The sequence below is a fragment of the Lolium rigidum genome, chromosome 6 (assembly GCF_022539505.1).
Source record: "Lolium rigidum isolate FL_2022 chromosome 6, APGP_CSIRO_Lrig_0.1, whole genome shotgun sequence".
NCBI lineage: Eukaryota > Viridiplantae > Streptophyta > Magnoliopsida > Poales > Poaceae > Lolium > Lolium rigidum.
The window spans coordinates 266981540-267005519 of NC_061513.1; the positions used below are offsets into that span (position 1 = coordinate 266981540).

General features: G+C 44.9%; 2 protein-coding genes across 2 annotated transcripts; one reads left to right on the plus strand and one right to left on the minus strand.

Moving 5' to 3' along the window:
• The first annotated feature begins 12375 nt into the window (after window positions 1-12375).
• On the plus strand, window positions 12376-13816 carry LOC124659508. Its single transcript, XM_047197377.1, has 3 exons — window positions 12376-12733; window positions 13465-13565; window positions 13727-13816. The coding sequence occupies exons 1-3, from the start codon at window positions 12598-12600 to the stop codon at window positions 13799-13801; spliced, it is 312 nt and encodes a 103-aa protein (XP_047053333.1). The 5' UTR covers window positions 12376-12597; the 3' UTR covers window positions 13802-13816.
• Window positions 13817-17232: 3416 nt separating this feature from the next.
• Window positions 17233-19989, minus strand: LOC124667928 (disease resistance protein RPM1-like). The gene has a single exon (XM_047205154.1). The coding sequence runs from the start codon at window positions 19987-19989 to the stop codon at window positions 17233-17235; it is 2757 nt and encodes a 918-aa protein (XP_047061110.1).
• Between the last annotated feature and the right edge of the window lie 3991 nt (window positions 19990-23980).

Genomic DNA, 23980 nt, shown 5'->3' on the forward strand with positions numbered 1-23980 from the left:
CTAATGATGCTTTTGTTGAAAATAATCAGCAGTCTCAAACTGTTATTAATGTGCCGAATAATGAGCCTCTTAGAAGGTCACAGCGGGCTAGAAAGCCTGCTATTCCTGATGATTATCTCACCTACATGAGTGAGGATACAAATGAGCCAGTGCTAGATAATGATCCCACCTCATTTAAGGAGGCTATGCAAAGTGAATATTCATCTAAATGGCTTGATGCTATGAAAGATGAAATGAAGTCCATGAGCACTAATGATGTATGGGACTTAGTAGAAATCCCTGAAGGAGCCAAGACAGTTGGATGCAAATGGGTCTATAAGACCAAACGTGACTCCAAGGGTGATATCGAAAGGTTTAAAGCAAGGCTTGTGGCAAAAGGATTCACTCAAAGAGAAGGGATTGATTATAATGAAACTTTTTCACCCGTCTCTTCGAAGGATTCATTCAGAATAATTATGGCACTCGTGACTCATTATGATTTAGAGTTACATCAGATGGATGTCAAAACGGCATTTCTAAATGGTAACTTACACGAAGATGTTTACATGGCACAACCGGAAGGTTTTGTTATGGAAGAAAATAAACATTTAGGATGTCATCTGAAGAAATCCATCTATGGTTTGAAACAAGCATCAAGAGAGTGGTATCTCAAATTTGATCAAGTCATAAAGAAATTTGGCTTTAAGGAAAATAAGAAGGACAATTGTGTTTATATTAAGTTCAGGGGGAGTAATTTTATCTTCACGATATTATATGTTGATGACATACTCTTGGCCAGCGAGTGATAAAAATATGTTGATGGAGACCAAGAGATTCCTGTCTTCAAAGTTCGATATGAAAGATCTCGGTGAAGCAACTTATGTTTTAGGAATTGAAATTCACCGGGATAGATCCGAGAGGGATCTTGGGGCTATCTCGAAGAGCATATATTGAAAAGGTATCGAAAAAGTACAATATGTATAAGTGCTCAGCCTCGCTCTGCTCCTATTGTTAAGGGCGATAAATTTGGGACTTTCCGAGTGCCCAAGAAATAATTATGAATGCTAGCGAGATGATGTCAATTCCTTATGCCTCAATTGTTGGGAGTATTATGTATGCACAAGTGTGCACTCGCCCTGATTTAGCTTTTGTGACCGGGATGCTTGGCGGATATCGGTCCAATCCAGTGTCGGATCACCTTGGAAGGCTGCTAAAAAGGTCTTGCGTTATTTGCAAGGTACTAAAGGCCTCATGCTTACTTATGAGAAATCCGATAACCTCGAAATAGTGGGTTATTCGGATGCTGATTTTGCGGGGTGTGTTGATACTAAGAAATCCACATCAGGTTATATCTTCACCCTTGCAAAAGGAGCTATATCATGGAAAAGCTCAAAGCAAACTGTTCATCGCATCGTCGACAATGCAGGCAGAATTTGTAGCATGTTATGAGGCAACCGGGCAGGCGGTATGGTTGAATAATTTTATCCCGGAACTAAGAGTGATTGACAGCATTTCTAGGCCTCTCACTCTATACTGCGATAATCAACCCGCAGTGATCTATGCGAGTAACAACAAGTCAAGTGCAGCTGGCAAATTTATTGACATTAAGTATCTTGTTGTGAAAGATAGAATCCAGGATCAAACAATAGATATCAAGTACATTAGTACTAAGTTTATGTTAGCGGATCCGCTCACGAAAGGCTTACCACCCAGCGTATTTAGAGAGCATGTTGCCGGCATGGGTTTGGTTGAAAGCTTTTAATCCTGGAGAAGTTGGAACTATTATGGCACCATCTCCCCAAAAGGGGCTCATTTTGAGATCGAATGGGAACCATAGTCACTTGGTTTAGCAGTACTTAATTGACTGTTGTAACCTATTGTCTTGGTGTACCATTTTATCAAAAGATGAGTCTATAATGTTTATGATGTTTATGTAAAGAATTATGTAAATTAAGTTAATATATGATATGAATAAAGTTTATGGAGCTCATAAATTAAAGAGGTTCATTTTGATATGAAGTAATGTGCTATAGTCACTAGATTAAATGGTACCTAACAGACCATTATAATCTTTTCGTCCTAGTGCATTATTTTGTTGAAAAAATGAGCTTATAATGATCAGCCTTACGATCAAGGGGGAGAATGTTGGATATTTTGGTGATCTAGGCTGCTCTCCTAGGTCAGATCTTTTTGGGTTGCTACAGTAGGACGGTGCTACAGTGAGGGCGGTGCTACAGTAAATGGCCACCTATCCTTATGTGTTGTCTTGATCGGAGACATCGATTTTGATCCAACGGTGCTGGTTCCCCTAGTGCATAGTGCTAAACATATAAAAGGGGTCAAATGACCTAGAAGAGGAGAGGTGGAAGATGGCTGCTGCTCTCTGCCTTCTCTCTTACACACTCTCTCTCAAGAACAAGCCACCGATCAGGCTAGCACTAAAGCACTAGGAAGAACCTAGCACAAATTGCTCCATCCTGGTGTGAGCAATTAAACAAGAGGAGGCATGGCATCATCTTCAGACCAAGGTATTTCTGATCTTATTCTTTTGTGGCTCAAACTAGAGCTAGTTGATCCTGCTGGATCCAACACTGCCTTCTCTAATATCAGCTCCGATTACTTTATCTGATATCTTTCATGGCGGTGCAGACAGAATAGTGGATCATCGCATACTTGATGGCCTTTCACATGCCACAAAACTGGAGTTGCACGCACCATTACCCGAGGTACGGTGGGTTCTTTCACATCCATACAAGTTTATGTGTATACTCGTTGCTTCTTGCTTGTTTAGTTAGTTGCTTCTCTGTTTTAAATTAAGACGCTATCTACTTCTTGAACTGATTGTTTTCTCTCCTACATGTTTTTGTACTCATCTATTTAGTTGTTTTTTCACATGCCTCCCTTACGATGTGATTTTGCTCTCTCCTATATGTTGGCAAGCTAGCATGGAAACATTATATCATGAACTAGCTTGGTATCTTGAAACTAATTAACATGATTTTGTTGCCTCATTTCTGTTGAATATGAAGCTTGTGTTTGAGAGAAGTTTGCAAACATGCTCGATGTTCAGCAACCTGACAAGATTGGCGCTGGGTGGTTGGTGCATGTCTGCTGGCTTTTACCCGTTGTTCCGCATTCTCCACCACTCGCCCAAGCTGAAGGAGCTAAGCGTTAAGCTCGAGATGGTAAGTATATCTACTCCCCCCCTCCCAGATGTGTATGTCTAATTGGCAATGGTCTGCTGCAACAGCTGCAAAACCATCTATGGTTTGACACCCTGCAATGCAGGAGCACTGTCAAACATGCAATGAGGCCGAGTCCTCTGCACTTCTGTTGAGGCGGGCACCGCTGATCGGGGGCTAACCCTGTATCGAGAGAATCAAGATAGACTGCAGCAAAGATGACCCGAGGGTTGGTATGTTGGTGCAGGCGTTACTACCGATCTTCATCCCATATGGGAAAATCAGTATCGAGAGGGTTAGTGATACTGGCTATGACATGTGGAAAACCGTTAATATTGAGATATTTGGTTCAAATAGACTTTTGATATGTGCTTCTCTTGCTGGCTATGTAATTATTGTTGGAAAATTAGGCACAATTTCCATGATTAATTCCAGAATATAAAACATGAAGACAGCAAGTACTAACATGTGAAACTCAAACATACTAGATGCATTAATCAACATGAGTAGCAGCAACACAAACGGTAAAGCATCCATCGCTAAACAGATCGAGATATGTCGCACGTACCGATCTGGTGGAGGTGGCGGTGGAGGTGTAGCAGATGATGTCGCAGCAGTAACGTTGTTGATGACAACGTTGTTGACGACGGGGACGACGGGTCGAAGTAGACGGCGTTGAAGACGACGGTAGGCGTCACCGCCCGACTTGGACGGAAGGCGACCCGTGATGAAGAGCTTGAGCGGTCGCGCGAGCGCTTCCCAAAAGCCTAGTTCGCCCTCTCCCGTACAGGATCGCAAGGACGAGCGGTTCCGGAGACCTGCTCTCCCGTTCGCCGATGCACGTCGGCGCGCGGGATGGAGTAGGCTACGATGGCGGCGCAAGCAGAGAGAGGTTGAAACCCTAACTCGTGTATTCGGTATGTTTCTGCGGTAGCCGGGCAAGAGATTATATAGGCTCGGGAAACCCTAGGCAACGTGGGCCACACCCACGTCGCACGAACGTTTCGAGTCGGTTACAGATAGCCCACGATCCGGGAGCGACCCGAACCGACTAACTGTGACGCGTCCGTCTAGGACTCCGTTCGTTTTCCTGAGCTGCAAAAAGTAAGGAAAGTCTCGGCTCGAGGCTCAATCCACTCACCACGAGCGCGGCGCGCGTCGTGATGTGTCGTGTCGAGTCGAGACAAGCGAGCGAGGAGGAGGAGGAGCGCGCGTGTAGCACTCCTATTCTCACTCACTTACTAGTGGTGAAACAACCCACCTTATAAGGTGGTCTAACTTCCTCCCAACTTTCCATGTGGGACTAAACTTCCCACCACTTGCCACTCACTAGTGAGCTGCCACCAACTTGGGCTTAAACTCACAAGGCTGTCACTATGTGGGCTTTGAGATTTATAGGGAAAACTGAAATCTAATTTGGGCCACTAAAAGTGGGCCCAATATTTCAACAATCCCCCACCAGATCTCAAATCCCCATTTAGAGATTTATCAATACTCGTTGCTTGTTTATATACCGGTGTTTCAGCGGAGACCGTTAAGTTGAACTTCCGCCTAGAACCTTAAGCTACATCCATTCACACTTGAACAATGGACTAAGCCTTGAATTGCAAGTTTTGCGTGAACAGGGTTTCACTCAAAGTCATGACCAGTACATGGCTGCCGGTAGCCTACCCCGCGGGTGAAGCATATGCGTCATACTTCATGGTCTCTTCATGAGTTTACTAGAGATCACCCAAATCTCATAGATTGCGACGTTTAACAATCGGACTCATATAGGTGTGTTATTTCAAGAATGCTCCGTAGGACAGCATCTTTGCTATAATAGCCAACATAAACACATTAAGGCTTGTCGCCAACCTGCCTTACAGCAGCTTGAGAGTTGTGCATCTTCACATAGAAAGGGTTACATAATACTCTCCTCAATTAAACCACTAGTTTGTTCTTCCCGGGTCCTAATTCACGGGATCTCCGATCACAAAGGTTGGGTTACCACTATGGTGTAACATCAACGGGTCTCAAACCCATCTCCCTCGATGCACTTTCTATCACATTACGTGATAGTCCCTTTGTAAAGGGATCTGCCGAGGTTTTTGTCTCGTTTGAATATATGTAACAGCTTATTACTCCGGAGTTTCGCAATTTCCTCGACGGACTTCAAACGTCTCTTGACGTGTCTTGATGACTTCGCGTTATCCTTAGAATTGTTCACTTTGACAATTACAGTTTGATTGTCACAATTCAAAAGGATTGCCGGGACAGGTTTTTCAACTACAGGCAAGTCCATCAAGAGCTCACACAACCATTCTGATTCAACAGTGGTTGTGTCTAAAGCAGTAAGTTCTGCTTCCATAGTTGACCTCGTCAATATGGTTTGCTTGCAAGATCTCCATGACACTGCGCCACCTCCAAAGGTAAATACATACCCACTTGTGGCGTACAGATCAGCTACATCTGAGATCCAATTCGAATCACTGTATCCTTCAAGCATAGCTGGGTGCCCTGAATAGTGAATCATAACTCATTGTACCACATAGGTAGCGCATGACCCTATCAAGTGCATGCCAATGATCAGTACCCGGGTTTGACATGAACCTACTCAACTTGCTAACAGCAAAAGAGATGTCGGGTCTAGTCGTGCTCGCTAAGTACATGAGTGAGCCAACGATCTGAGAATATCTCAATTGATCTATGGCGATTCTCCGGTTCTTGCGTAATGTCACATCGGGATCATAAGGTGTTGAAGAAGGCTTGCTATCAATATAGCCGAACCGGCTCAAGATCTTCTCAACATAATGGGATTGCGTTAGAGTAATCCCACTCTCGTTCTTAATCAGCTTGATGTTCGAATCATATCGACTTCTCCCGGATCTTTCATATCAAAGCTCTTTGACAAGAAAGACTTGACCTCGTGTATTACTTTCATGTTTGTACCAAAGATCAGAATATCATCCACATACAAACATAATATAACACCTTCGCCCCCACCATGGCGATAGTAAACGCACTTGTCGGCCTCATTGACAACAAAGCCTACGAGTTAAAGTTCGTCAAACTTCTCATGCCATTGCTTAGGTGCTTGTTTTAGGCCATATAAAGATTTTAGCCAGTTGCACACCTTTCTTTCTTCACCTTTTACTACAAATCCATCAGGCTGATCCATATAGATTTCCTCTTCCAACTCTCCATTAAGAAGAGCTGTCTTTACGTCCATTTGATGAACGATAAGACCATAGGAGGCAGCCATGGATAGTAGTACTCGAATGGTGGTAAGTCTAGCGACAGGTGAATAGGTGTCGAAGTAATCTTCGCCTTCTCTCTGTGTGTAGCCTTTCGCTACAAGCCACGCCTTGTACTTCTCAATAGTACCATCAGGTCTTAGCTTCTTCTTGAACACCCATTTGCAGCCCACAGGCTTGCATCCATGGGGTCGTTACGATAGCTCCCAAGTTCCATTAGAAAGAATCGAGTCCATCTCATTATGGACAGCTTCTTTCCGATCATCTGCATCTGGAGATGCATATGCCTCTGCAATGGACGTGGGAGTATCATCCACAAGGTACACAATGAAATCATCACCAAAGGATTTTTCAATCCTTCGTCTCTTGCTCCATTTAGGGGCTTCATTGTCATCCTTCTCAATAACAATCTCATGTGATTGTTCAAAATACTCATTAGATGTACTAGATTCAGGAACTATCTCAGTAGAAATTCTAGCAATGCTATGCATATCTTTCATAGGAAACATATTCTCAAAGAATGTTGCATCACGAGATTCCATAATAGTATCAACATGCATATCGTGTACTTCGATTGAACTACTAAAAATCTATAGCCTACACTCCGCGGAGCATAACCTAGAAAGATACAATCCACTGTCTTTGGTCCGAGTTTGCGCTTCTTAGTAATTGGAATATTGACTTTCGCCAAACATCCCCATGGGCGCAAATACGAAAGTGATGGTTTTCTCCCAGACCACTCCTCGTAAGGGGTTTTATCTTTATTCTTGTTAGGAACTCTATTCAGGACATGACATGTTGTCAACAAAGCCTCCCCCCACCATGCCTTTGATAAACCAGCAGTGGCTAACATGGAATTCACCAAGTCAGTCAGCGTGCGGTTTTTCCTCTCGGCAACCCCGTTCGATTGGGGCGAATAGGGTGGCGTCCTCTCATGAATTACCATGTTCCTCACGTGAATTCATCAAAGATTTTAGGAAAATATTCACCACCACGATCCGACCTAAGACGCTTGATCTTTCTCTCTAATTGATTTTCAACTTCGGCCTTATAAATTTTAAAGTAGTCTAAAGCTTCATCTTTAGTTCGCAACAAATAAACATAGCAAAATCTAGTCGCGTCATCAATCAATGTCATGAAATATCTCTTTCCACCTTTTGTCAACACACCATTCATCTCGCATAGATCAGAATGTATGAGTTCTAGAGGTGCCAAGTTTCTCTCCTCGGCCGCCTTGTGAGGCTTTCGAGGTTGCTTTGATTGCACACAACTATGGCACTTAGAACCTTTGGCAATGGTGAAATTCGGAATTAAACTTAATCTGGATAGCCGAGACATTAAACCAAAATTAATGTGACATAAACGAGAATGCCAAACACTGGTATCATCACTAACATTGCCACAAATATGGTTCACAGACTTATTACTGAAGTCAGAAAGCGAAAAGCGGAACAAGCCTCCGCACTCATAGCCTTTACCAATAAATTGTCCAAACTTGGAAACAACTACTTTATTCGACTCTAAGACAACCTTAAACCCATCTCTCGCATAGAAGGGAGCCGCTAACGAGATTCTTGTTCATAGTAGGGACATGCTGCACGTTCCTCGACTGCACGATCTTCCCCGAAATGAACTTCGGATCGACCGTGCCAACACCATGAACGGAAGCATGTGACCCAATCCCCATAAAGACGGAAGAATCCCGGGAACCTGGTAAGAAGTGAACATGGATATGTCAGCACACACATGAACATTAGCACCCGTATCAATCCACCAACATGGAGATTGAAATACCGAAAGAACAAGTAAAGAGATTACCGTACCCATCAGCATTGCTAGCGGTCACCGTGTTGACTTGCCTCGCCTTTTTCTTGCGGTCCGCCCTCTCCGGACGGTCCTTAGAAAAGTGGCCGGTCTCTCCACAGTGTAAAGCAGCTCGGATCTGCTTTGTTTATCATCTTCTTCTTCTTGAAGGTTGTAGTCTTCATAGGCTTATTGAAGGAGGGCATGTTATTCCCTTTGTTCTTGCTGTAGGGTTTCTTCCGCACCATGTTGGCGCTAGATCGACCCTCTCCTTTCTCGGTAGTATCCTTAGCCCGAGCTTTCTCCTCAACATCAAGAGACGCTATCGGGTTTTCAACTGATATCTCCTGTCTCTTGTGTTTGAGAGTTGTGGCAAAGTTCCTCCATGAAGGGGGCAACTTAGCAATAATGCATCCAGCCACAAACTTATCAGGTAAGGCACACTTAAGGAGTTCAAGCTCTTTTGCAATGCACTGTATCTCATGAGCTTGTTCGACTACGTAACGGTTGTTCACCATCCCGATGTCATGGAAGCTCTCCATGATGTACGAGTTCATCGCTCGCATCGGTTGCACCGAATTTAGCATTCAGTGCATCCCGTGAGCTCTTTACCATCTGTTATGTGCATGTACACATCACACAGACGATCAGCAAGAATACTCAGAACGCATCCGACGAAGAGAGTATTGTTTTCCTTGAACTTGTTCTGATCTTGGTCAGATATAGTTCCTTCAGGTAAACCATTACTAACTTCGAACACTTTCAGATGAGTAAGCCAGAGCGTGGCCTTAACCTGCCACCTCTTAAAGTGCACACCGGTAAACTTATCCGGCCTCAGTGCATCAGCAAAACCAGCCATTGTTAACTCAGGAAATTGCCTACAATTAGGTTTTTGGATTGTTGGAAAATTAGGCACAATTTCCATGATTAATTCCAGAATATAAAACATGAAGACAGCAAGTACTAACATGTGAAACTCAAACATACTAGATGCATTAATCAACATGAGTAGCAGCAGCACAAACGGTAAAGCATCCATCGCTAAACAGATCGAGATATGTCGCACGTACCGATCTGGTGGAGGTGGCGGTGGAGGTGTAGCGAGATGATGTCGCAGCAGTAACGTTGTTGATGACAACGTTGTTGACGACGGGGACGACGGGTCGAAGTAGACGGCGTTGAAGACGACGGTAGGCGTACCGCCCGACTTGGACGGAAGGCGACCCGTGATGAAGAGCTTGAGCAGCCGCGCAGAGCGCTTCCCAAAAACCTAATTCGCCCTCTCCCGTACAGGATCGCAAGGACGAGCGGTTCCGGAGACCTGCTCTCCCGTTCGCCGATGCACGTCGGCGCGCGGGATGGAGTAGGCTACGATGACGGCGCAAGCAGAGAGAGGTGGAAACCCTAACTCGTGTATTCGGTATGTTTCTGCGGTAGCCGGGCAAGAGATTATATAGGCTCGGGAAACCCTAGGCAAAGTGGGCCACACCCACGTCGCACGAACGTTTCGAGTCGGTTACAGATGGCCCACGATCCGGGAGCGACCCGGACCGACTAATTGTGACGCGTCCGTCTAGGACTCTGTTCGTTTTCCTGAGCTGCAAAAAGTAAGGAAAGTCTCGGCTCGAGGCTCAATCCACTCACCACGAGCGCGGCGCGCGTCGTGACGTGTCGTGTCGAGTCGAGACGAGCGAGCGAGCGTGTAGCACTCCTATTCTCACTCACTTACTAGTGCTGAAACAACCCACCTTATAAGGTGGTCTAACTTCCTCCCAACTTTCCTTGTGGGACTAAACTTCCCACCACTTGCCACTCACTAGTGAGCTGCCACCAACTTGGGCTCAAACTCACAAGGCTGTCACTATGTGGGCTTTGAGATTTATAGGGAAAACTGAAATCTAATTTGGACCACTAAAAGTGGGCCCAATATTTCAACAATTATTGTTCACCAAGTCAAGGCATGTAGACCTTCCCTGTTATTTATGATACTACAATCTACAGAACCTAGTGAAATTGAAGGAATGTTCAGTGCCACCTGGAAATTTCCAAGCAATAGCCTTGTTCGTGTAGATTCCTGGAAACCAATTGAAAGTTTGGTTTGCAATCGATTAGTAAATACTGTCCTCATTAGCACAACGTCTGGTCTCAGGTTTTCACAAAGGGACCTTGCGTCAAGTGACCTAGGAAGTCCAAATCCTGTGACGACCTCACTTGAAGCAGAGAAGAGGCTACCGGCGGGCAAGACCGCCTCCGAAGAGGGTGACGAGGGGAAGAAAGGGAAGAAGAAGGCGAAGAAAAGCGTGTAGACCTAGATCTACATCTTCAAGGTGCTGAAGCAAGTTCATCCTGACATCGGCATCTCCTCCAAGCCATGTCCATCATGAACTCCTTCATCAATGACATCTATGAGAACGCTGGCGAGTCTGCAAAGCTGGCCCGGTACACCAAGAAGCCCACCATCACCTCCCTAGAGATGCAGACCTGTGTTCGTCTCGTGCTACCACGGAAGCTTGCCAAGCACGCCGTCTCCGAGGGCACCAAGGCTGCCACCAAATTCACATCCTCCAAGACTTCACTGTCAGTTTCCGGTTTCAGTCGTACGCTGTAGTTAGCCGTTCGTGTTTCTTCTGAATTTGGTTAAATGTAAGAAGTGTGCTAGTTGTGGGAACACCACTTGTTATTTCAGTCTGAAGAAATAGCACTGTTGCTGCATCGCTCTGAATCATGCATGTATCTATTTTTTTTTTAACAATGCATGTATCTATCTTGATCTTCATCCTTTTGTGTGCGATTGTCTCCTGGGTTGAACTGTAATTCTGCTTTTGATCCATGACTTTTTCAGGAATGTTGGTTTGCTTTTGCATCTGTTTTTGAGTTTGTTCCTTCAATTTTAAGTGATGTTGCCACCCTAAGAATAGCACTCAAATTCGGTTGCACATGTCACGATCTCTCGGTTTTGATCCAGAATTTAAAATTTTGGGCTTCAACATGGCGACGCTCACTGAATTAGTGTTTTGTAAATGTAGTTAGGGACTAGTATACTCCGTATGTATGAGTGGTATCAGAGAAAATTTCCGGTGGCTTTCTCTTGCAATTCATCCATGATGACCGTGCCCCTTCTTCCCTACCACCATGTCCCCCCCCCCCCCCTATTGTGGCTGCGGAGCACCGCCGTACTTCCCTTGCAGCTTTTCCCCCGCCGCCACCTATCCACCTACTCCTTTTCACGACGGGCACTACCCATCCCGTTTCCCCTTCTACAGCGCCCCACCTGCTTTCCCCTAGGCCGCCAGCTACCCGTACCCGCCTCCCGCCACCTCGTACGTGGCCGTTACTGGCTTCTCTCCCGCCCCGGCATGCGACCCCTCCACCCTTCCCTCCACCGCCAACTCCTACCTCGCCGTGTTCAATTCCTTTCCCTTTGTATCATCTTACCAGGCGCACGAGGCCACCATCCCCACCCAAATCGGCCCAAAGCCGCAACCTGAGGCGACATCGCAACCCACCCCAGTGTTGCCCGCCGCCGACTCCTTGTCACAGGGCCACCACACCTCGTTGGTGCCCAAGGATGTGAATCAGTTCCCTGCGTGAGCTTCCCGACCACACGCTCCTGCTAGGAACTCTCGATGCCAACGGTCCCGTCCTCACGCAGATGGAGGGGGAATTTTATTTTTTGCCACTGTTTACTTTGTCACTCTATCTTTTCGGAAATACTTTTGTACACCCACGCATGGGTGTGGGTGTTTCTATCACCGTTCATTTATTCCTCGAGATTCGTGCCCACCATGGAAGAGAGAAAGATTCCTTTCTCTCTCCTCTTTTTATCCGAATCTTAAAGCACAATGAACGGTGACGGAAACACCCACACCCATGCGTGGGTGTACAAAAATCTTTTGCCCTCTTTTACTTTGGGCCTTGTTTTTTGCCCCCTATTTCTTTGCCACTTTAGGATTTGCCCTTTTGCATCAATCTGGATTTGTTTCTTTTCTTTTTGAGGATAAAGGAAAAATCTGGAGGACGGTTCTAGCCCTGGCTGAACCCAACCCAAAACGGGATGGAGTTCTGGTCTCGCCATTACCGCCGGCTCCGTTGCTGGCAATGGCAGCTGCACCTCCCCGCCCATCGCTGCACCTTCAACACTCGCAGCACATAATTTTCAGGAGATGGACGAGAGAGCTCTCATACACGAGGCTCGCAACGGCGGCTGACAGCGGCGCCCCTGATGCAAGCGGCTGCCTTGTGGAGTACCGACGCGGTGTTCGTCTGCAGACAATTTTTGGGGAGGCTTCTTCCGTTGGTGAAGATGAGGCTTCTGGAGGCACGACGACGGGGAGATCGCCGGTGTACTGGTGGATTTGGACGCGGATGGGCGTGCCCGCGTGGGACTCTTGCAGGGGATGAAGATTAATTACTTCATCCTCTGCGTTCACGCCAGGCTCCTTGCCTCCTTCTCTGGTACCACCTCTGGCTCGTCCGCGTCAAGCACCATCGATCCCTGCCCCGACACCACTCTTCGGCTTCACATCATCATCAGTAAGCACGGGCGACAAGTACCAACTCTTCCCGATGCTCATTCCATCCCTCAAAATCCCCCAGTACTGCTACCGCTTCTGTCGCCCCACAGATGTTTGGTGGAATGCCAACACCACGGTCTGATTATTAGAATTACGGCTATGGGCATACAAACCCAGTTCAGAGCTCATGTGTGCATGGTGAAAGCACAAATCTCTGTGAGCAACATGTTGATGAAGTGCCACAGTCTTATGGTTTTAACAGTCTCATTAGCCACAGTGTGCTCCTAGAAGATGGTGCCGAGCGTAGCAGCTACTATGCGCTACCAGAAAATTATGCACCGGCGCAAGTCAATCGTCCCGACGTGCAGCATCACTAGCGTCCAGGTCTGTAGCCCTGATCAGCCAATCTTCTTCTCCTCCTAACCTAGTTGGGTGTGGCGGCGTTGTCGCTGGTAGTTTTTTTTTTCCTCGGCCGAAATTTTGGAATCTCGCCGAAATTAATGTTGCCTGTGTATCAGTCTGAGAATGCGAAAGACTTGTACCATTTATTTTCTCAAATCTCTAAAACGTGCTATAGGGCTATTGCAAAACACCAAAAAGGAGAACCCCAGTTCCATTACTCCGATGAAACCCAGGCAGGCTGGTATATGATTCAGTACAGCTTCCGGAAAAGTAAAGACTGAGAAAAATAAGCCACCATGGTTTTTGCCTTTTGCATTTGTCTGATACATACAAATTTTATTGTTGCAGGATCATATCTTGCGCCAGCATGTTTATTCAATACCGCTCCGAATGGCTTGAGTCGAGGCTTCTCTTCCTGCTCTGCATTCCACTATGAGTTAGCAACAAAGGTAATGTATGCATCTCTGATTGCATGCATCTCTGCCACTGCATCTCTTGTCAATGTTCTGTCTCGGGGCTGTTGCTTTGAATAGGATATGCCAAGCCTGAAGACAGAAACCAAACACGCCTGGATTCTAGTAGTAACATTATCACGTTGTTCTCCGTGCAGCCATATTGTTGGGTCAGCTATCTCCAACGCTCTATCTGGAAGAGCATCCTCGCAAAACTTGTGCAGACCCAATGAATCTCTAAATGTGTCCTCTGTTGGGCTTCTTCCAGTAAACATCTCGAGCAGCAATATCCTAGCGGGTGCCGTGGTGGGATTATGCCTTCATTTGAGCTTGGTTAGGTAATAGGATATGTGGTGGCAAAGATGGATCCATATTATCGCAAGATTCCCTCCGGTTACCCCCATCAGGGCACTATTAGGAAACTAGCTATAGGTGAAATAACTTTTTATGGCGCACGAAATAACCATGCGCCACTAAAAAAATATGTGGCGCACCCAGACACGTGCGCCACTAAATATTGGCATTTCTGTGGTGCACAACTCTCCATGCGCCACCAAAATCTGGTGGGGCCCGCGGCCAAATATTGGGTTGAACAATTCTGAGTATTTGGATGCCGCATGAAGCTGGATGCGCCACAGAAATGTTGCCTTTCTATGGCGCATGTGGCCAAATGTGCCACAGAAAGAAGCATTTCTGTGCCGCATGGAGCTACATGCGCCACAGAAGTTTTTTCAACCGTCCACACACCCCCCCGGATAGCCTTTTTAGTGTTCAAAAAATCGCAGAAAATTATAAAAACTTAAAAAAAATTCCATTGAAATGTACTTATATTAAGTGGTATACTTGTAGGTAAAATTAGAAAATATGAATTTCTATGTATTTTGCAAAAAAAGATCATAAAATCTTCAAATGGCTTTTCTGGTTGCATATTAAGTCAGAAAAATATGCACAATATATCAAAATGACCGGGATAAAATTCTACATCCCAATACAACGGCTTATTGCAAATTCGAAAAGAATAAAAAGTTACGGCAAAGTCAAGATATTTTCCTACAAAAATAAAAAAATCAAAAAAAATTCTTTGGCGCACCAAATGCACATGCGCCACAGAATTGTTAGGCTGAATTTGAAATCCGGTTGCGACCTTCTCCTCCACTTCACCTTCACCTTCTCATCTCCTCCACTTCACCTTCTCCTCCACTTCCCCTTCTCTCCTTCTCCTCCCTCCTCCACCACCTCCGGCCTCCTTCACCACCCGGCGACCTCCTCCTCCGCCGACCTCCTCCACCCCACCACCACCTCCGGCGACCTCCTCCTCCACCACCTCCGGCCTCCTTCACCACCCGGCGACCTCCTCCTTCGGCGACCTCCTCCACCCCACCACCACCTCCGGCGACCTCCTCCTTCGGCGACCTCCACCTCCTCCTGCTCCGCCTTCGGTAACCCCCTCCGCCCCCACCTCCGGCAACCCCTACGGCTGGCCTCCTCCTCCTGCACCCACCCACCACCTACGATCGATCTCTTCGGCCTCCTCCTCCTCCACCCACCCCACCCCACCCACCCACCTCCGGCGAGCTCTGGAAAATTTTGAAACAACAATCCGGCAAAATTCCAGCGGCCCCAGATCTAGATCTAGCCGCCATTTTTTAAATTCAAAAAAAATGGTGTGGCGCACCGCCGCTAGGTGCGCCACGGAAAAGTTTTCTATGGCGCACGCCTTCCTGGTGCGCCACAGAAATGTCACTGTGGCGCATGGGTACGTGCGCCACAGAATTCACATTTTCGTTGTGTGGATTCTGTGGCGCAACCTCCGTGCGCCACAGAATTCCAAAAAGGTGTGCCACTGATAAGCCTTTTCCTACTAGTGGGGAGTTCCCCCTATATGCCCTGGAACTTCCTAAGTGCCGTCAGCGCATGTGCATGAAGCCGGACAACCCAAAGGGTCCAGTATTGGATCCAACAACATCCCACCACACTTGTGTACACACCATGTGTACACACACAAGTTTTTTTTGGGGGGGGGGGCATTTCAACCCTCCGAGGGGCGGCATCTAGAGAAACCCTAATCCGTTGAGACCGCGCGGTCTATAACATTGACTACATCCCAGCGGCGGTGTCGTGGTGGCATTATTCCTTGATTTGGTCTTGGTTAGGTAATAGGGACATGTGGTTGCAAGGATGGATCCATATTATCTCAAGATTTCATCTGGTTCACCCCATCAGGATCATAAACATATAAAATAAGGATCACGGGCATATTAAATTTAAAGAAGTAGACACACAATAAAGATGCACTTAAGGGCTAGAACCCCACACACACACACACCAAAACACTTAAAGAACTAGACCCACCCACGAAGAAAACAATTAAAGAACTAGACCCACACTCGATTGACACACGATGAGCTAGACAACCGGACTCGACACACAAATTCTAATCATTTTTCAAAATCTCCCTCATCGTTGGGGGTGTCCTCTGAAGCGGTAGTTCAGAAGTTGTTTAGCCACTATTCATCATTAGGCGGCCATGCTGACGCCTCTCCTTAGGCATACTCCGCTTCCTATTCAGCCCTCCTCTGCCGCTTTCCTTCCCTCTTCTCTCTCGTCTCCGACTGCCTCTCCTTCCAGAATGCGCGCGTGGTTTCCACGTCTTTGGGATGGTCTCTGCACCACTGCGCCATGAACTTCTCGTCCACCTGGGCGATAGCAATCCTCCGCTGACCTTGGCGGTAGGGCTGCGCTTCCCCCTCTAAGCGAAGTGGAGGCTCAGAAGTGAGACTCTCAGGTTCCGTCAGAGACCTGATGATGAGGGTGCTTCTCGGCAATGACCACCTTTTGGGGCTTAGGGTTGACGGAATCCTGCAGGCTGACACGAGACATCGGATACCAAACAAACGGGGAGAGAGATTTACCCAGGTTCGGGGCCCTCGATGAGGTAAAACCCTTACTTCCTACTTATCTGATCTTGATTATCGAATATATCGGGTTACAATGGGGCAGCTGAAAGCTCAGACAATGATCTCATCGAGAGGCTAAGATTTCTAATGACCTAGCTCTAGACTTGCGGTGGTTTTTGCTGTGGTGATTGTGTGTCCCTCGGCAGACCCTCTCCTGGCCCTTATATTGCAGGCCAGGTCCCGAGAGTTTTGTCCGGATTCGACTAGGTTACAAAGAGTTCTACATCTAAACTTTTCTTGTTTCTTCATCTTCTTGCCTTGTTCGTCAAGAATCTTTCTTCAGAATCGACATTTGGAGCGCAAGTTGAACAAAGGATCCGACTATGGTTCACAAGCTACACAAATAGAATATACATACAAATGTTGAAAAGAAGTAGATCAGTCTATAATACAAGTAAGACCTTGTTTGAATAGCAATACATTTAACCAATACACTCTGAAACTCACACTTCAAAAGTAAAACAAATAGCACTCACGTCTCAGAAAACTGCAGTTGGGAGAGAGAGACACAACCAGGGCAAAAGGCTGTACTGCAGCAACACATTGACTAGCTGGACATCTTTGTAGCGTGTATTCCTTTCCTTACGGCGACCTGCATAGCCAGCATAAGGTAAATGTACGAACATTTGAAGAGTGATTCGAATAGTATTAGGTAGCTGAGACTTGAGAGTGACTTACACACGAATTCATGGATCTACAGCGGTCAATCAATCTCGAAGAGTATACTGCCATGGAATACGGGCAATTCGAGGGTGTTGGCACAACGACATCAAGAAATCATGGGTGATTTCGTAGAAGCTTAGGTACTGAAGGGGCATGACGAACTCAATGCCAGATGGGACCACCGCCATACTGCCGAGGTTGAATAGTGTTAAACTTTTCAGAGTTGCCATGGCGCCCTTCTTCATCTCTAGCTGCTTCAGATTCGGCAGATCACGCAAATAGAGAACCTTCAGCTTGGGAAACCATCCCCTGAGAAACTCCAACTTCTCTCCATTGTATGCTCTAGTGAATTGTAGAACCGTCAAATTTTCCAACCGAGAAAGGGATGGCAGTGGGTCTTCTCTCAGCTGGGACCAACGTAGATATAGTTCATGCATGTTTTGCTCCATAGCTTGGATGAGAGGTGACTCTCTCAACAATGTGCCTTCGGCTAATTTTCCATTCAAACTTATCTTTTGCAGGTTAGGCGGGAGGGCGTTCAACATGAGAACCTCATTATCTTCACTTGCACCCACATATAGGTAGGACAAAAATGGCATCTGCACTAGAGATCTGCAGAGGAGTTCACAGTAGATCCCCTTCACATTCAGTATCCTCAAGCTCCTAAGTTGTCTCAGCTCCCCTATTTGTCTGACAGACTCATCTTGCGCATCCAACGCATGTAGAGTCTGCAGATTTTTTAGGTTACCAAGACCCTTGGTGATGCATACACCACTAAGTGAATGTAGAACTCTAAAGGATTGATCATTCACTTTCTCTGCAAATAAGTGCCTAAGGTTCTCCAGCTTGACAATCCATGAAGGGAGCTCTTGTATGTCACTGTTACATAGGTCTAGTGTCAACAAATTTGAAAGCTTCCTGACTGATTTCGGTAGAACCTTCACTTTTGTATCCCGCAAACCCAAATGGCGAAGATTAAAAAGATCTCCAATAGCATCAGGTATCTTCTCAATTGGTAGGCCACTTAATTCTAGCACAGTCATATATCTTGACTTCTCAGATAGTAGAGGTAGTACAGTGAATGATGGCATGTTTTTGTCCAGTGTAATGAAACTTCGAAGTCCATGGACACTACAAAATGACTCTTGAATGTCCTTCTTCAGTTTGTGCACTACCAATCGGCGTTCATCCCTCTGAACAGATCCCCCGCATTTAACCTCCTCATATTTTACACCAAAACGTTCCTTCTGGCACAAATCAACTGCCAGTTCACGTATGATATCATGCATCCTTAATCTCTTTATCCTGCCAAATGGGTTTCTATCAACCAGCTGTAGCATGTTTCTGTTGACCAATTCCTTCAAATAGCCTTCTGCCACTTCTTCTAAGGTACTCGCGCCCCTTTCAATGACGAAGCCCTCTGCTATCCATAGCCTTAGAAGTTTTTTTCTTTGGAAAAGATAGTCTTCAGGAAATAAGCTGCAGTACATGAAACAACACTTCAAGTATTCCGGAAGGTATATGAAGCTCAGATGCAAAACATTCCTGATGTGGCCGAGCCTTGGATTATTAATTATCTCCCAGCTCAGTTGGTCATTTATTCTTCTCCATTCTCCTAAAGTTTTCTCGCGGACGTGCAAAAGGCTACCAATTGACACAATCGCGAGAGGCAAGCCTTTACACTTGCTAACTATTTCCTTGGACAAAGGCTTCAAACCCTGAGGACATTCATGATTTGTTTCCCTTGGAAATGATTTCTTTGAAAAGAGATCCCATGCCTTGTCTTCTGGTAAAGCTTCCAGTGTTAAAATATGTCCACGAGAAGCAAGTGCAGCAACATCACCTTCTCGTGTTGTAATTAGCAACCTACTTCCCATGCCATTACTAAGAAGTGCCCTAGACAAGTCATCAAACGCATCTGGAGTCCAAACATCGTCCAGTACGATCAAATACTTCTTTTTCTCCAGAAATTTCTTCACTGTATCTTCAAGGCATGTTATGTCCATTGTGGCGATGTTCGATAAAAAATCAACTCTATCTTTACAGAGTTCCTTGATTATATTCATCAAGACATCTTCTCTAGAATAAGTTTGAGAGATGGAGACCCATGCGTGGCACTGAAATTTCTCTCTCTGCATCTTGTAGACATTTGCAGCTAAAGCTGTTTTGCCAAGCCCTCCCATTCCATGCAGGGTTATCACAGAGCATTCCCCATCTTCACCTTCCAACCACTGCTGAAGTTTTTCTCTGTTTTTGTCCACTCCAACTAGATCTTCTTCATGGAGGGAACGTGAAATGTTTGCTAGATCTTGGGACCTCTTCACAATGTAATTCGAGCTGCTAGTATCTCCATTGTTTACCATGGGAACCCAACGGTTTTTCATCTCCGATAAGTGTGCAATGTCTTTCTCTATTTCATGCACATTGGACGCTATCTGGTTCAAGGAAAGCAGAGACCTTGGTCTTCTGAGCCCTTTCTTCAGGTAAAAGCAACACCCCATATCATGTTCCTGACCAACTTGATTCAAGTACTCATCCACCATGTCCTCCATTACATGTGCTACCATCCGCACCTCATCCAACCAGCCCTCATAAACCTGATCGTTGCGGTTTCGGATGTCCATTTGACAGAGAACATTGTGCATTACACGAAGCTCCCTCGCAACACGACCCATGCTGTGCTGCAGCTCTACGAGTTGTGTCGCATACTTGGAAAACTGAGAGCTGGCCTGATCTAGAGCTCCATTCCCCAAGGCGATTCCGATCTTTTTAATGACTAGAAGAAGCACACTTTCAGCCATTACTTTCTCAGACTAATGCCCCACTGTTGGTTGGTGCAGTTTCGACTCTTTTTTCTCAACATATGTCCGGCATGACCAGCTGCAAAGTAAATAAAATGGTGCATTAAATAAACTAGGCTCACACTTTTTTTTAGGTAGCAAACACTTGGCAAAGCATTTCCAAAAGGTTACCAACAAAAAATATAAAGTGAAAACGCCACTTGAAAGTATGTTAACAACCTAATCTAGCTAGGATTAGTTGTGCCGTTCCTGACTTTAAGGGTGTGTTTGGTAATGGAATGGAACCGTTCCATCCCAGCACTCATTCCTATGTTTGGTTAGTTATAAGGAATGGAACCAAGTGGTTCTCCAAAAGAAAATATACTTCAAAGATCCGGGACCCACCCATTCCACCAAATCGGTGGAACCTGATGGAATGGCGGCGATGGCTGGAACCAGGTGCTTCGGGGCCGCTCGCAGGGGCATGTGGAGGCTCAAACTCGCGACGACGGAAATCAGATGCTACGCAAGAGCAGCGGCGGCAGCTTGAACTCGTAGCGGCGGAAATCAGACGCAGGAATGGAGCGCCCGGTCCCCGTCCACTTCAGCTTTACCTCCGTCCTCTCTGATTTTTCCAAATTCCTCTCCAATTTTGCCGGCTTCTCTCTCAAGGCGAGAAGAAAAATGTGGTTCCATTCTCTGTCTACACCGATTTGGAGGAAAAAATATGGGTAAAATCCATTGACTGTTTAGTATATATGGTGCTATATGCTTCTGCCCCATTTTTAAAAAATGTTTAGTTCACTAATTATTACTATTTTTTGTTACTATGTGTTAAGTGGCGAGCTAGACCCAGCTAGACCCAACTTTAGTCGTTCCATTCCACTTCTTTGGTCTCTACTAAACAAAAAACGGAACCATTCCATTACATATTTTTGTCTCAACCAAACATGAGAATGAAACCGTTTCATTACACTGTAATGAAACCATTCCATTATATTTCACTTCATCCCATTACCAAACACACCCTAAGGGCACGGTTGTAACCGCATAGTTGGTAGGATCTTGTATAGAACCGACTAAGGTTCTTTTAACACTAAACCGTATAAATCTCTCTGTTTGAACGGCATGGGCTCCCCCCAAGGTAAAATTCATGGATCCACATCCTCCTTCTTGCACAAGTCGGTTTGGAAGGCATGGGCTCCTCCCAAGGCAAAATTCATCGCTTGGCTCATCACTCAAAACCGTGTTTGGACCACTGGCCGTCTTCAAAAACGGAGTTGGCCCAATTGTGGTCTTTTCCCCCTTTGAAAACAAACAATGGAGTCGGTCTCCCATATTTTTGTCGAATGTAGATTCACCGTTCGTCTTTGGAACTACAATCCTCGACTTTCAACCAAACCTTTGGGGTGGCCTCTCTATCGAGTGTTGGTTGCGTAGCATGGCGTGTGCCATCATGCCAAACCGCAAATCCATCGCTTCCCTCGTGCTCCTTGTCACTTGGGAAATTTGGAACGAGCGCAACGCAAGGGTCTTCCGTAGCAAGCACACCCCACCTTTAGTCCTTGAAAAAGTTAAAAGGGAAGCCCGTTTGTGGGTTGCCGCGGGTGCTAAGCACTTGGGTCATATCATGCCGGGAGAGTATTCCCGTTTTGTATTTTTGGTTAGGACTATCTTGACAAAACTATCTTCTTAATTAATAGATTCGAGCAAAGCTTTGCCTTCTGATACGTCTCAAACGTATCTATAATTTTTGATGCTCCATGCTTGTTTTACACCAATTTGTATATGTTTTGCTCATACTTCATTGCATTTTTATACATTTTTTGGCACTAACCTATGAACAAGATGCCACAGTGTCAGCACCCTATTTTCTGCTGTTTTGTATTTCAGAAAAGTTGTACATGAAATATTCTCGGAATTGGACGAAACAAAATGGGGATTGACCCCCGAAGCCATCTCCATCGACTCCACCGCCTCCACTTCAACTCCATGATGGTTCGTGAGTAGTCCCCCCTGGACTACAGGTTCTCGTGATTGATCAATCTCAAGAGGTATGGGGCTCATCATTTTTTATTTCGTTTTTGTGCCAAGAATAGCCTCTAATAGGAAGAAAGTAAGATTTGGGAAAGTTGATGTCCTCAAAACAGATTCGGTGCTCTCACCATAAATATTCGTATGAACAGCCAGAGCGGAATTTTGATCTGCCAATTTTTGTGCATATTCCCAGGTTATTATCTAACTTTTGTTAGTTGAACACTTTTCGAGATGAGCAACATAAGATTTTCGGCAAATTCGATATTTACCTGTTGTTATGCTTTGACAGATTTCTATCACCATTTGCATTTGCCGCTTGATCTCTTTCTTATTTTTTGAGTTCTTTTGAGAGAAGAAGCTTTTCAAAGAAATTGTTACAGTAGCTAAATATTTTAATGGATGTTTGATTTATGTTAGAAATGAACCAAGTGGATTCGTTATTTTGATTATACTGATGCTGCTAATGAGAATTGTGTGAAGTTTTGTATGAAGGAAGTTTTCAAGTGTAGGGAGAGACGAATGATGTGATGAGATGAAGAATGGACAAAATCTCAAGCTTGGGATGCCCATGTCACCCCAAAAAATATCCAAGAGGTGCAAGCGTCAAAACTTGGGGATGCCCAAGACATTCCCTTCTTCATCAACAAAGTACCAGGTCATCTTTCAAGACACTATATTTTTATTGTTTCATATGATATGTGTTGTTTTAGGATCGTCTTTATTTGTGTTTTTGGTTTTATTTTGTTTTATTTGCTGTAGCATATGCTTGGACCCCACTTGGAGAGAGACACACTCCGTTTTCATTGCATAGAACACTCCAGTTTTCACTCTTATTGTTATGCGAGTGTTCTAGTTTTCTGGTACTGCGTTTAGCTCTTGGTTTTTTATTCTTATTTTGTTCAGAGCTCATTAGTATTCTTTATTTATGTATGATTAGCTCTCTGGTCCATATTAATTTTTATCTCTGAGAGCTATTTTAAATAAGTTGATTGGTGTTGGAGACGAGTAAAATGTTTCATGCCTATAGTGATGCAAAAGGAAGTTTATTTAGACTGTGGCATAGACTTCAGCATGTCATGTTAGATGTTATTTTAATTATATGCTTAGTAATTATTGTTGTAGAATGACTTGTCTCAAATATCTGAGAGTGCTTAATGCCTCATTGAAAGAATCATGTGTTGTTTTCATCATACAAAAGCATAATATTGTGGTATTCTCCTTTGATGCTATTATTAGCTAGGTCGACTTGGCACATGCTTACATCATGTTATGGCAACAAACCAGTCACCTAATGCCTATATGATCAGCTAGTTTTTGAATTGTAATATCACTTTATGCTTTGATTAATAATGTTTTGTCGCTATGCATGATTATGTCCATTATTGCTTTCTTAGTTGGTCACTCCTAGTCTTTTGCTAGCCTTTGCCTGTACTGAGTATGAGCTCTACTCGTGCATCCAACCACCAAAAACCAAAGTTTTCCACCATCATACCTACCTATATGTAGTATTTCACTGCCACTCCAAAGTAAATTTCACTGCTACCTTTAAACCTTCAAAATTATTACATGTTTTTTTGTTTTGTTTTAGCTCATGAGGAAGTATTGAATGGTTTATTGTCTTTTCATGACTTCACACATTGACTAGCATGCATAATGGGCTAAAGTCCTTAATATTGCAAAAAGAGCAAGGCAACTGGGTGCCCATCCCAAATAAAATATAAAATAAACAAATAAACAAATAATGATCCGCGCATTATGTACTGGAGAGATCCCAAATAATGGTGTGCATTGGAGAACTACATGGGAGCCGCTCTTGAGGTAATTGTATAAAAGGATGATAGATTGTTTGATGCCATTCGTTGACATAGACATGCATACCTCTCAAAATATATATTTTCAACACTCATATTGCTTTCAAAATAAAAATCTCTAGCACATGAGTAATCTTGCTTCCCTCTGGGCAGGGCCTTTCTTT

Coding starts and splice junctions, on each gene's coding strand:
- LOC124659508 (XM_047197377.1), top strand. CDS start 12,598: ATGAAGATTAATTACTTCATCCTCTGCGTTCACGCCAGGCTCCTTGCC. Junction 12,734..13,464: donor TCGGCTTCACATCATCATCA/GTAAGCACGGGC, acceptor TTATTGTTGCAG/GATCATATCTTGCGCCAGCA. Junction 13,566..13,726: donor ACTATGAGTTAGCAACAAAG/GTAATGTATGCA, acceptor TTCTCCGTGCAG/CCATATTGTTGGGTCAGCTA.
- LOC124667928 (XM_047205154.1), bottom strand. CDS start 19,989: ATGGCTGAAAGTGTGCTTCTTCTAGTCATTAAAAAGATCGGAATCGCC.